The sequence below is a fragment of the Strix uralensis genome, chromosome 3, assembly GCF_047716275.1.
Source record: "Strix uralensis isolate ZFMK-TIS-50842 chromosome 3, bStrUra1, whole genome shotgun sequence".
Lineage (NCBI taxonomy): Eukaryota > Metazoa > Chordata > Aves > Strigiformes > Strigidae > Strix > Strix uralensis.
Window position 1 is genome coordinate 107,283,124 of NC_133974.1, and position 10,019 is coordinate 107,293,142.

General features: G+C 63.4%; 1 protein-coding gene across 1 annotated transcript; it reads left to right on the forward strand.

Moving 5' to 3' along the window:
- Positions 1-3,939: 3,939 nt before the first annotated feature.
- Positions 3,940-8,393, forward strand: HLX (H2.0 like homeobox). Its single transcript, XM_074864857.1, has 4 exons — positions 3,940-5,030; positions 5,651-5,830; positions 6,298-6,482; positions 7,308-8,393. Exons 1-4 carry the CDS (start codon positions 4,091-4,093, stop codon positions 7,671-7,673), a joined length of 1,671 nt encoding a protein of 556 aa, XP_074720958.1. The 5' UTR covers positions 3,940-4,090; the 3' UTR covers positions 7,674-8,393.
- Positions 8,394-10,019: the final 1,626 nt, after the last annotated feature.

Below are 10,019 nucleotides of genomic sequence, written 5' to 3' on the forward strand. Positions count from 1 at the left end.
GCAGTGAAGTAACGCATGGAGCAATGGAGAGGAAATGTCACGGAGTTGACCAGTTTGGTCACTTAATTCACTTGCGGTTCTGGGCAGTTCCTGCCTGCAGCGCCTGCGCTTTTCTTGAGCATTTCAGATAACCAACCGTTGCTCAGCCGAGGGAAGCCCCACCGGCCTTGTGGCACAGACCTGCCTCCGGCTGCCAGTCCCCGGGGGGGGGGGGGGGGAGGGGGCTCGGGTTTGGCGGCCCCGCTTCCCAGCTTCCCGGGGGGCTGCTGAGGGGGAGCAGCCAGCAACACACACACCACCTCCACCACCACCCCCCGGCAGCCTGCAAAACTCTCCTGCCCACCCACCCGGCAAGCAGGAGCCCTGGGCGGGTGTAGTCATTTTGCGCTTGGCTCCCCAAATTTGCTTGCTCCCTGCTCGCAGGGACCCGGGAGCGGCGGGGGTGGGGGGTGGGATTTAGCGGGGAGACCCCCGTCCCGGGGGTGCCTTGGGTGGGGGTCCGGGCCCGGCGCGGGCCAGCTCGCCAGGTGGCGACAGAGAACGGGCTTTGGGCCGGGGCGGGCGGGGGCCCGCCGGGTGCTCGGCGCTGCGCAGCGCGGGCGGGACCCCGGGGGCGGCGGCGGGGGGCGGGACGGGGACGACGGGACACGGGGATGGGGACGGCAGCGACCCCGGTAACGCCACCCCAGCAAAGCGTCTCCCTGGAGGCTTTGGAGAGGGGTTTCAAAAATTATGTTTAAAAGTAGTCCTAGAGAGCGAGTAGGACTTTCCAACTATTTTCCATCGGTTTTATATATTACATATGTATGTTTCTACGTCCCGATAGAAGTAGAGACTGGCCGACATGGCTCAGCCTAAAAGCCCAGGGACAAGGCCGCCGGCCGCGGGTGGGAGGGCGGGGAGGCCGCTCCGGCAGCATCCCGGGCGGGCCGGGAGCCGCGCAGCCGCCTCCCCCCCGCGGAAAAAGCGCGGCTGGCGGAGGGGGAGGCCCGAGCCCCGGCGGGGCTGGGCGGCGGGGGAACAGCCCGCCTCGGGGGCCGGCACTGCCGCGGCTACCGCCGGGGCTACCGCCGGGGCCGGGCGAGCTGCGACGGGGGGCGGCCGTGGGGCTCCGGCGGCGGGATCCCCGGCACGGTCCGTGGGCTCGACCTGCCGCCCGCAGCTCCACGCGGGACGGGGAGCTCCTGGGGGCAGGGACAGCCGAAAAAGCGGCCCGTCCTCCCCGTGGGGCGCGGGCAGGCGGGGGCCGGCCTTTTCCGGGATGCTCCCGGCCCGGTGCCCGCCAGTGGGGCCGGGGAGCTGCAGCGTCTCGGGGTTAGCCCTTCTATTTTCCCCTCGTAAGAACTCGAATAATTTTTTTTCCCACCTCCTTTGTCGGCCTCGGGGAGGGATAAAAAAAAAAAAAAAAAAGTCATTCGAGACTCCATTCCTAAAAAAAAAAAAAAAAAAGATCATCGCTCCTGCCTGCACAGTTCATTCGCCTCCTTCTCGAGTCCCTCGGAAAGCAAGATTAAAGGGGAAAGTCGCAGCTGTATATTTATGTTTTCATTGCTAGAAGGGAATTGATTTCCTTGCATTTATTTTTGTAGTTGCAATACACAAGGGCGGATTTGCGTCACCAAAGCAACTTGCTAGTCGAGATAAAGTTGCACAAATATTGAAAAGGGAAGTGCTCGCGCTCATTATGAAGTTTTTCTCCGGAAGAAATAAGGATTTCTGCTGTATCCTAAAATACTAAAGCCGCTTCTATTTTGGGACAAATCTCGCAGGCACATCCGCTCATTTAGTCCGAGTTGGAACCTCTCAAAAAACAGGAGATGACCTGGACTGCAGCGAGCTCCGGGTTTCCTGCAGCCTTCTCCCTCCTTGCGCGGGGAGGAGGGGCCGCCGCCTCCCCCGGCCCGCGCAGCCCTGCTCCCCCGCGGCCGCCGGGGCGGAAGATACGCGGGCAGGGCGGCCTGCGCAGGCCTTTGGGGAGATGGGACGGCCCCGGCCCCCGGGGGAGAGAGCGGCCTGCCGGGGGGAGGCAGGTGCTCCTGGCTTCGCCCGCGGAGGATGCGCGGGGGCGCAGCGCTGCCGAGCCGTTCGCGGAGCGGGCGGGCCACGAGAAGGCACCTGCCCCCGCGGCTGGGGCTCCGCAGCCCCCCCGGCCTTCCCGAGGCCCGGCCCGGGGGTCAAGGGCTTTAGTGCGAGGCGCTTAGGGTTTCCTTTCGGGTTATTTGAGTCCCGGCGGGACGGCAGCGCGGAAGGAGCGCCTCTCTGCGCGGCGGCCCGCGGAACAGCGGACTCCCGGGCAGCGGCAGCGCCCCGGGCCGCGCAGCCGCCGCCGCGCCCCGCGCCGGGGCCGCCCGGGGCCCCCGCAAACGGGCGCTTCCCGCCGATGCTGCTCGGGGGACGAGCGGAGCTTTGAAATCAGCTCCGAAAAATAAAGGAAAAAAAAGTGGTTTGGGTTTTTTGTGTTGTGGGGTTTGGGTTTTTTTGTTTTTTGTTTTTTTACCGCCTGCCTGGCGAGCGGCCCCGGGGTGGAACAACAACGATGTCGGTGCTGGTGGCCATCACGGCAATAATTTAAGGCAGCGGTTGGCAGCTGGGAGGCAGCGGGCAGCGCGGGCTTCGTTGCCCTTCCCTCAGGCGGGGTGATGGCGCGGCTCTGCCCGGCCGTGGAAACGCGAGTGAAACCGGAGTCGTTCGATCCGATTTGAGCGCAGCGGGTCATCTGCGCGGGGGAGGGGTGAAGGAGCGGGGTGGGGGGAAGATGCGAGGCAAAGGGGCTTTCCGCTGTCGAAGCAGGAAAAGTTCAAACCTCATCAACCCTTTCTTTGGCCGCCCTCGGGTTTCGGACACATCTTGGCAAGCCGTCCCGTCTTTATTTTTCGGTTTCGTCTCGTTAATAAAACCCAACGCGCAGCAAAGCGCCGTGGGGCTTTTCCTGGGGAACCAGCCTCACCTTTCCCGGGGCGCGGGCTGCGGCCGAGGAGCGGGCTCACGCTCGCTCGCAGGTGGTTTCAATATTCACACAGAAGCTATGTCTTCATACCTGGCGAAAGCAAAATAATTTGCCTTGCTGGCGGTTCCCCGAAAACCTTCAGAATTTGGGAAGCTATTTGGAAAAAAAGAAAAAAAAAATTTTTTTGGAAACAAAATCAAAGCAAACCTGCAATCGTCCGACCCGGGAGCCTGCTCAAAACGTCAGCGAGTGGTTTACGTGAAACTAAAATTAAAGAAAGGGTTTTATTCAGAGTCAGGTCGGGACAAATGTGGATGTTAGAGGGGAGGAAAGAAGCGTAAATGACGCTTTGATCAATCTGTCCCTAAATTATTGCAGTGAATGTAGCTTATGACCGTATTCTTAAAAAAATGGGGGCAATTCTGTTGTCAAAGGTTTGCAAAATTACAAACTAGTTTTTAAGGTGACATTGGTATGGAAGAAGACGCAGCCACTGGGCTGGAGACCACGGTAAAAATCTATAAAATTACATGGTGGCCAAAAGACGATTCATTAATTAGTCGCTGCTAATGCAGGATCCAACGTGTCCTGGGCCCAGAAAAGCTCGGAGCTCTCATCGACACCTATGCTGCGTCGAGATAAAGTTGCACAGACTTCTTTTCTTCCAGACTACCCCAGGCTCGTTTACCCGGGAAGGAAACACATTTCCTCGGGAATCATTTCCAAAAGGACGGACCTGCCCCCGATGGCGAAGAATTTTCCTGCGCGTTTCTTTCAAACGTTTGGAAATCGCGGCGGCAAGCGCAGAGCCCTTGCGCGCTTTTTTTTTTTTTTTTTGTGGGGGGGGGTGGTGGTGGTGTTTCAAAGTCGAGGGTGGAATTTAAGGAGGTGGGGGTGGGTGGGTTGGGTACCGTGCGGGGCAAACCGGGCAGGGCCGGGTCGCGGGTGCGGGCCACCGCGCCGCCAGCGCGCAACTGCGCGCTGGCGGCGCGGTGGCCCGCACCCGCGACCCGGCCCTGCCGTGGGCGTGTCGGCGGGCGGTGCTGCCCGGCCCCGCGGATCGCGGATTGGGCGCGGGGAGGGAGCGAGGGCTGCTCCGAAGCCGGGAGTGTCGCTGCCAGAGAAAGTTTTGGGGAGGGGTGGATGTATTTTTTTTTTTTTCTCCCCCAGTGCGAGGAAAGGGGGTTTGGTTTGGGGTTTGTTTTGTTTGCGCCGCTCCGCTCCTCGCCCGCTCGCTCTCTCCGTCTCGCCGTGGGTTTTGGGGACTTTTTCCATTTTCTTTTTTTGAATTTTTTTTTTTTTTACATTTTTTTTTTTCTTCCCCTGGTGGTTGGTTTTCCCCCCCCCTCTTTGCCCCTCCGGCAAGCGTTCCGCCAGCCGCCTCTCGCCGCCGCCATCCCTTCCCCATGCGCCCGGGGCAGCGGGCAGCTCCGCGGCGCGTCCCCGGGAGCTGAGCGGCGGAGAGGCGCGTCCCCTCCGCGGGCCAGGATGTACACGGCCGGGCTGGCTCCTTTCTACGCCTCCAACTTCAGCCTGTGGTCAGCGGCCTATTGCTCGGCATCGGGGCCGGCAGCCGGCGGCTGCTTCCCTCTGGACGCCGCGGCGGCGAAGAAACCCTCCTTCTGCATCGCCGACATCCTCCACGCCGGCGGCGAGGCGGCGGGAGGACCAGCCGACACCCTGCCCGGAGGTCCCGGCACCGGGATGCCGCCGGCTCTGGGAGCCGTCCACCACGGCGGCGGTCCCTTCCACGCCGCCGCCGCCTCGCCGCTCCGGCCCACGCCCGTCGTGGCCCCCGACGCCCCCGCCGCCGCCTTCCCGCCGCGCCTCTCGCCGCTCTCCGCCGCCTACCACTCCCACCACCACCACCGCCCCCCGCAGCACCGCTCCCCCGCGGCGGCGGCGGCGGCGGCAGCGGCGGCGGCGGGGGGCGGCGGGGGCGCCCCGGCCCCCGCCCGGCTGCCGGGCGGCCACACGCACGGCTCGGCGCCGGCGCCCGCCAGCAAGGACCTGAAATTCGGCATCGACCGCATTTTGTCGGCGGAGTTTGACCCCAAAGTCAAGGAAGGCAACACGCTGAGAGGTAGAGAAATTGGCTTGCCCGCTTTCCACGCTAGCGCTCTCGGGGCTCTTTTGTTTAATCTGTTATTACGATTTTTAGCGAATGTACCCGCGATTTGAAAACTTTCCGATCTAGCCGAGAAAAAGGTTATTAAAAAAAAAAAAAAAAAGCGTGGCAAATCCGAGTTTCCAATAGCGCTCACTAAAATAGCCCCCCCCCCCCCTCCCCGCCCCTTCTCCGGCCCCGCGCACGGTTGCGGCCCCCGGCGCAGGATTTGCGCCGCCGGGAGAAATAGCGATAGCGTAAAAATAGGGCCCGAAGCGTCCCCCGCTTCCCAGGGCGGGCCGGGGAGTTTCGCCTCAGAGGGCGCAGCCCGTTTGAAAGGCTTTCGCTGCAAGCCGTTCCCCCTCGCGGCGCGTAAACATCCCCCACCAAGGCAGTAAATACACCGGAGGATGCCTGACTGCCGGGGCACGGCCGCCGCTCCCGGGAGAGCCCCCGGGGCCAGGAGGTGGCTGCTCGGTGTCCCGTCCCGTCCCCCCGCCCCAGCTCCCCGGCCGGGGACCCCCTCCGCCCGCGGCGTGCCGGGCTGTCGGTTCCGACCGCGGTATAACAGAGCTCTCCTTGTTCTGTGCTCACAGATCTGACCTCCTTATTAACTACCAGCCGCCAAACTGGGGTTCATCTCCCCAACTTGCAGCCTTCCGCCGGCCAGTTCTTCGCGTCTCTAGACCCCATTAACGAGGCCTCTGCTATTCTGGGTCCCTTAAACACAAACCCAAGGAGCTCAGTTCAGCACCAGTTTCAAGACACTTTTCCAGGTACATCTCGTCCCTCGTCGACCCTCCCGGGGCGCAGGGCCCCCCGGCCCGGAGCAGCCCCCCCCGGCCCAGGCGCTCTGCTCCCGGAGCCTCCCTTTTGAAAGGCCGGGGCGTACGTTTGCGAGCGAGGCTCAGCTTTTGGGCGAAAGCCGGGCTGCGTGGCGGGGGGAGGAAGAGCCGGCTGGGGCCTGACCATCCCATCTAGCACAAAAATAATACCTGGGCCGAGAGAGAAGGGGCGGGGAGGGGGGAGAGGAAGAAATTGGGGTCCCAGAGAGCTCCATCCTTGCCCGAGGAAGCACACGCGGGCAGGGCCGCGCTGGCCCGGGCCTGCCCCCCCCCTCGCCCATCCCTCCCGCAGGCCGGCTGTTATTTTGATCGATTTAGGGCTCCCTTTCAGGCATCGATAGTAATAACGCCGTCTCCCTCTCTCTCCCCCCGCTTTTCTCCCCACCCCCCCTCCCCAGGTCCGTACGCAGTTTTAACCAAGGACACGCTGCCCCAGACGTACAAGAGGAAACGCTCCTGGTCCAGGGCTGTTTTTTCCAACCTGCAGAGGAAAGGTTTAGAAAAACGGTTCGAAATCCAGAAATATGTCACCAAACCGGACAGAAAGCAACTGGCGGCGATGCTGGGGCTGACAGATGCTCAAGTAAGAACGGCTTCGGGTTTATTTCAAATGCTACTTCCACTTTAGAGGGATACCGGGGGACGGGGGGAGCGTTTGCAAAGCGTTTTCCCTTCCTTAATCTTTGGCGGGGCTGGCAGAGGAGCGGGACCTCGCCCCGAGCATCTCCTGCGCGCAGGTTCCGCGGCGTTCGGCGGCCCGGCGCGGAGCTTTCGCCCTTTGTTTTGGCCGAGCGCGGAGACGAGCGGGGCCGGGGCAGCTCAGCAGTGTGCGCTTTATTGAAGCGCAACTCGCTGTAGGAGGCAGTTTAGGTCAAAGGAAGTAGAAGAGAACACACTATTTTTAATGTCCCCTTTTTTTTCTTCTTTTTTTTTTTTTTTTTTTTTTTTCTAAATCTCTCCCTGCGTTGTGAAATCCTTAGTTCTGGGGAAGTGAAAACTCTTCTTCAAACGGAATCATTAAACGCCACTCTGTAATGATTCCACTATTGAGGGCCCGCAGCGCACAGAATTGTATAACGCTGTGGTTTCTTGAGCAAGATTTGGTTTCCTGGAAGAAGAAGTAGAAGGAGAGATAAAAAAAACCCCAACAAACAAACACAAAACACGGGGCGGGGGGCCGTTTGGTATTTAAACACGCGAACTAGAAGGAGAAAAAAGCTAAAAGCACCTTGGTCGCGTACCGGTGGGGGCAGAGGGAGATGAGGACGGCGCCTTCTTTTCTCCCCTTGCTGCCCGTCGCCGATGGAAGCGCGGGGGCCGGGCGGTGCGGGGCGCGGTGCGGGGCGCGGTGCGGTGCGCGGGGCGCGGTGGGGGCCGTGCCGCCCGTCTGAGGGCGGCGCGGCCGCAGGTGAAGGTGTGGTTCCAGAACCGGCGGATGAAGTGGCGGCACTCCAAGGAGGCGCAGGCCCAGAAGGACAAGGAGCCGCCGCCGGAGCCCGAGCCGGAGCCGGCGGCCCAGCGCGCCGTCCCACCCCCCGCCGCCGCCGCCGAGCCCGAGCGCAGCCCCAGCCGCTCCGAGGGCGACAGCGACAGCAGCGACGCCGACTCCCTCGACATGGCCCCCAGCGACACGGAACGGACTGAGGGCGCCGAGCGGAGCCTGCCCGCCGCCGCCGGGATCGGCAAGTCCTCTGGCAGCACCGGCCTCCCCTCCCCGCCGGCCCCCGCCGCCGCAGCCGCCGCCGCCAGCCCCGAGCCGCGGAGCGGCCTATAGACGGGGCGGCCCCGCGGCACCCGCGCCCGGGACCAGCGCGCTAATTTATCTCCCTTCCTCCGCCCCGGGAGCGCGGCGAGGCCGGCCCGGCACCGGCCCCCTCCCGCCCGCGGCCAGCGCCCGGCCTTGCCCAGGGCGAGGGGCCGGGGAGGCGGCCGGAGCGGGGAGCCCCGGCCCCAGGACGGCTGTGCGTGAGGCGGCCGCCTCTCCTCCACGCTGCTCGCAGGAGAGCGGGATTTCTCTATTTTTTCTTCTTTTTTTTTTTTTTTTTTTCCCAAAAAATTTTTATTTTATTCTCCGTCTCCCGCCCCTTGTCCTCTCCAGGAAAACCCGAGCGCGAGACTCTGAGAACGTGCTCCGAAATCCCTCTCATCCCGCCCCCCCCCACCCCGAACAATTTACAATGTGAAGTATTTTGCCAACGTCCTCATTGGTTGCAACGTGTTGCTTCGAATAATCCGGCCAAGAAATACTGCACTGACAAAATATATAAATATATATATATATCTCCTGTAAATAAAATGTTTGCTATGGTTTGTAACCACGTCAGTCTGTTGACCAGGGGAGAGGGCCGGTGAGGCTGCCCCCGCTTCCTTCGCCCCGCGCAAAGCAGCCGCTGTCTCTCCTCGCCTTGGAAGCCTCCCGAGGCAGCCTCCTCTTTTTTTTTTTTTTTTTTTTTTTTTTTCTTTCCTTTCCCCCTTCCTTTCCTAATGGAGGCGATGACAAGGACCGGATTTGATCACACAGAATTGTGCCCCCGGTGAGAAAGTTGCCGATTACGTTCGGAGATCCGCGTGCGCGTCCCTGCGTGTCTGTGTCCCGTGACATGGCTCTTGGGTTCTGGTGCAGGACGGGGCCGAACTGTCTTGACTCCCCGCGACTCCCAGGGACGCTGCCAAGAGCCGGCGGGGCCGTTTTGGAGTGCGGGGGGTGTCGCTTTGGTGTCGCTCCGATTTGCCGTGCTCCTCTCCGCGAGCCCCCGCGGCGGGGTGGGGAGGTAGTACTCTGTGACGTCACAGCGTGGCTGTGCGGCCCGGGGGCGCGCTGTGACGTCACGCAGGCGCTGTGCGCGGCGGCGGGCGGGAGCGCGGGGCTGCGCCGGGCCGGGGGGGGGGGTCCACGGGGTCCTGTCCTGTCCCCCCTCCCTCGGCCGGTGCTGCGGGGCTGGGTGCCCTCCCCGGGAGGGAGCGGCCGGGGCGGGCGGCTCCGCCGGGCCCCCCCCCCGCAGTCCAGGCCGGGATCCGCCGGCTCCTCTCGGGTTCATCGCCGGCTCCGCTCCTCGGGAAAATAAGCAGCGCCGCGGCGCCCGGTGCTCTGCTCCTCCCGGGGCACGGGGGGGGCGGGGGGGTCGCTTCTCGTCCAGCCTGCCTCCCCGTCCTCCCTGCCCCGGCAGCGCCGGTGAAAGCGAGAGCCGCAGCGGTGGGACCCCCCGTCCTTGTCCGCTGGGAAGCGCGTTTTCTGCCCTGGGGTCTCCTGCGGGGCCCTCGTGGGAGCGATTCTGTTTTCAAATCACGCGGGGGGCCGGGGGAGGCCGGATTCTGCCCAAGGAGGTCAGGGCGAGGGCAGGCCAAGCGAAGCCGCCCCCCCGCCCATGCTGGGCGTCTGGGCGCTGAGCCTCTCACACCGTTAGAAGGAAAGGGGGGACGGAGAAATAAGGCGAAGGACCGACAAAATCCCGGTGTCCTCCGGCGATGTGGAGGCGGGCGAGCGCCCGGCCCTCGCCTTCTCCTTCCCTGTGGGCTCAGGCGAGAAATCCTTCGGGTCCGGGGGGGGTTTGCCGGGGAGGACGCGGTCCTCGGGTCCACCCCTGCTAGCAGGGGGACTCCGGCAGGAGCAAACACCCGAGGAAGAAGGAAATGCCGACAGCATCCCCCCGCCACAAGCACTGGGGCAAAAGGAGCTGGGGCAAACTGGAAGCCTAGAGGCCGTCTTGCTGGGTGAAGAGGGGACGGGTAAAGCGGTGAATAACGCGCAACCCAGCGGGCAGAGGCTCCGCCAGAGCCACGACGGGCTGGGAGATTTCCCTTAGGGGCGCGCACAAAGCTCAGCTGCGCCCCTGGATGCGCGCAGCGCCCGCGCAGAACAGCGTGCCCGGGGCGCCGGCCCCGTCCGAGCTGTGCTGGGACAGGGAGGCGGGGGAAAGGATCTGGAAGGGACTTCTGAATTGGGTCTGCCTTTAAAACACTGTCAGGGAGGAAACGAGGGGTGTCACGGCTTTTCGGGGCGCGGAGCGGGCCCTTCAGCTCTCTTCCAGCCCCTGAAAGCGGCCGTGTCCAGGGCCGCCGCTGCGCCCGTCTGCGCGGGCTTTGCCGGGGGATTGGAGCTTCCCCTGAGAGCAAGGGAAGC

What these genes read in the sequence shown, in the direction of transcription:
- HLX (XM_074864857.1), top strand. Translation starts at nt 4,091, where the DNA reads ATGTATTTTTTTTTTTTTCTCCCCCAGTGCGAGGAAAGGGGGTTTGGT. An exon ending in GTTTCAAGACACTTTTCCAG is followed by an intron (nt 5,831 to 6,297) that starts GTACATCTCGTC and finishes CCCCCTCCCCAG; the next exon opens with GTCCGTACGCAGTTTTAACC. An exon ending in TGGGGCTGACAGATGCTCAA is followed by an intron (nt 6,483 to 7,307) that starts GTAAGAACGGCT and finishes GCGCGGCCGCAG; the next exon opens with GTGAAGGTGTGGTTCCAGAA.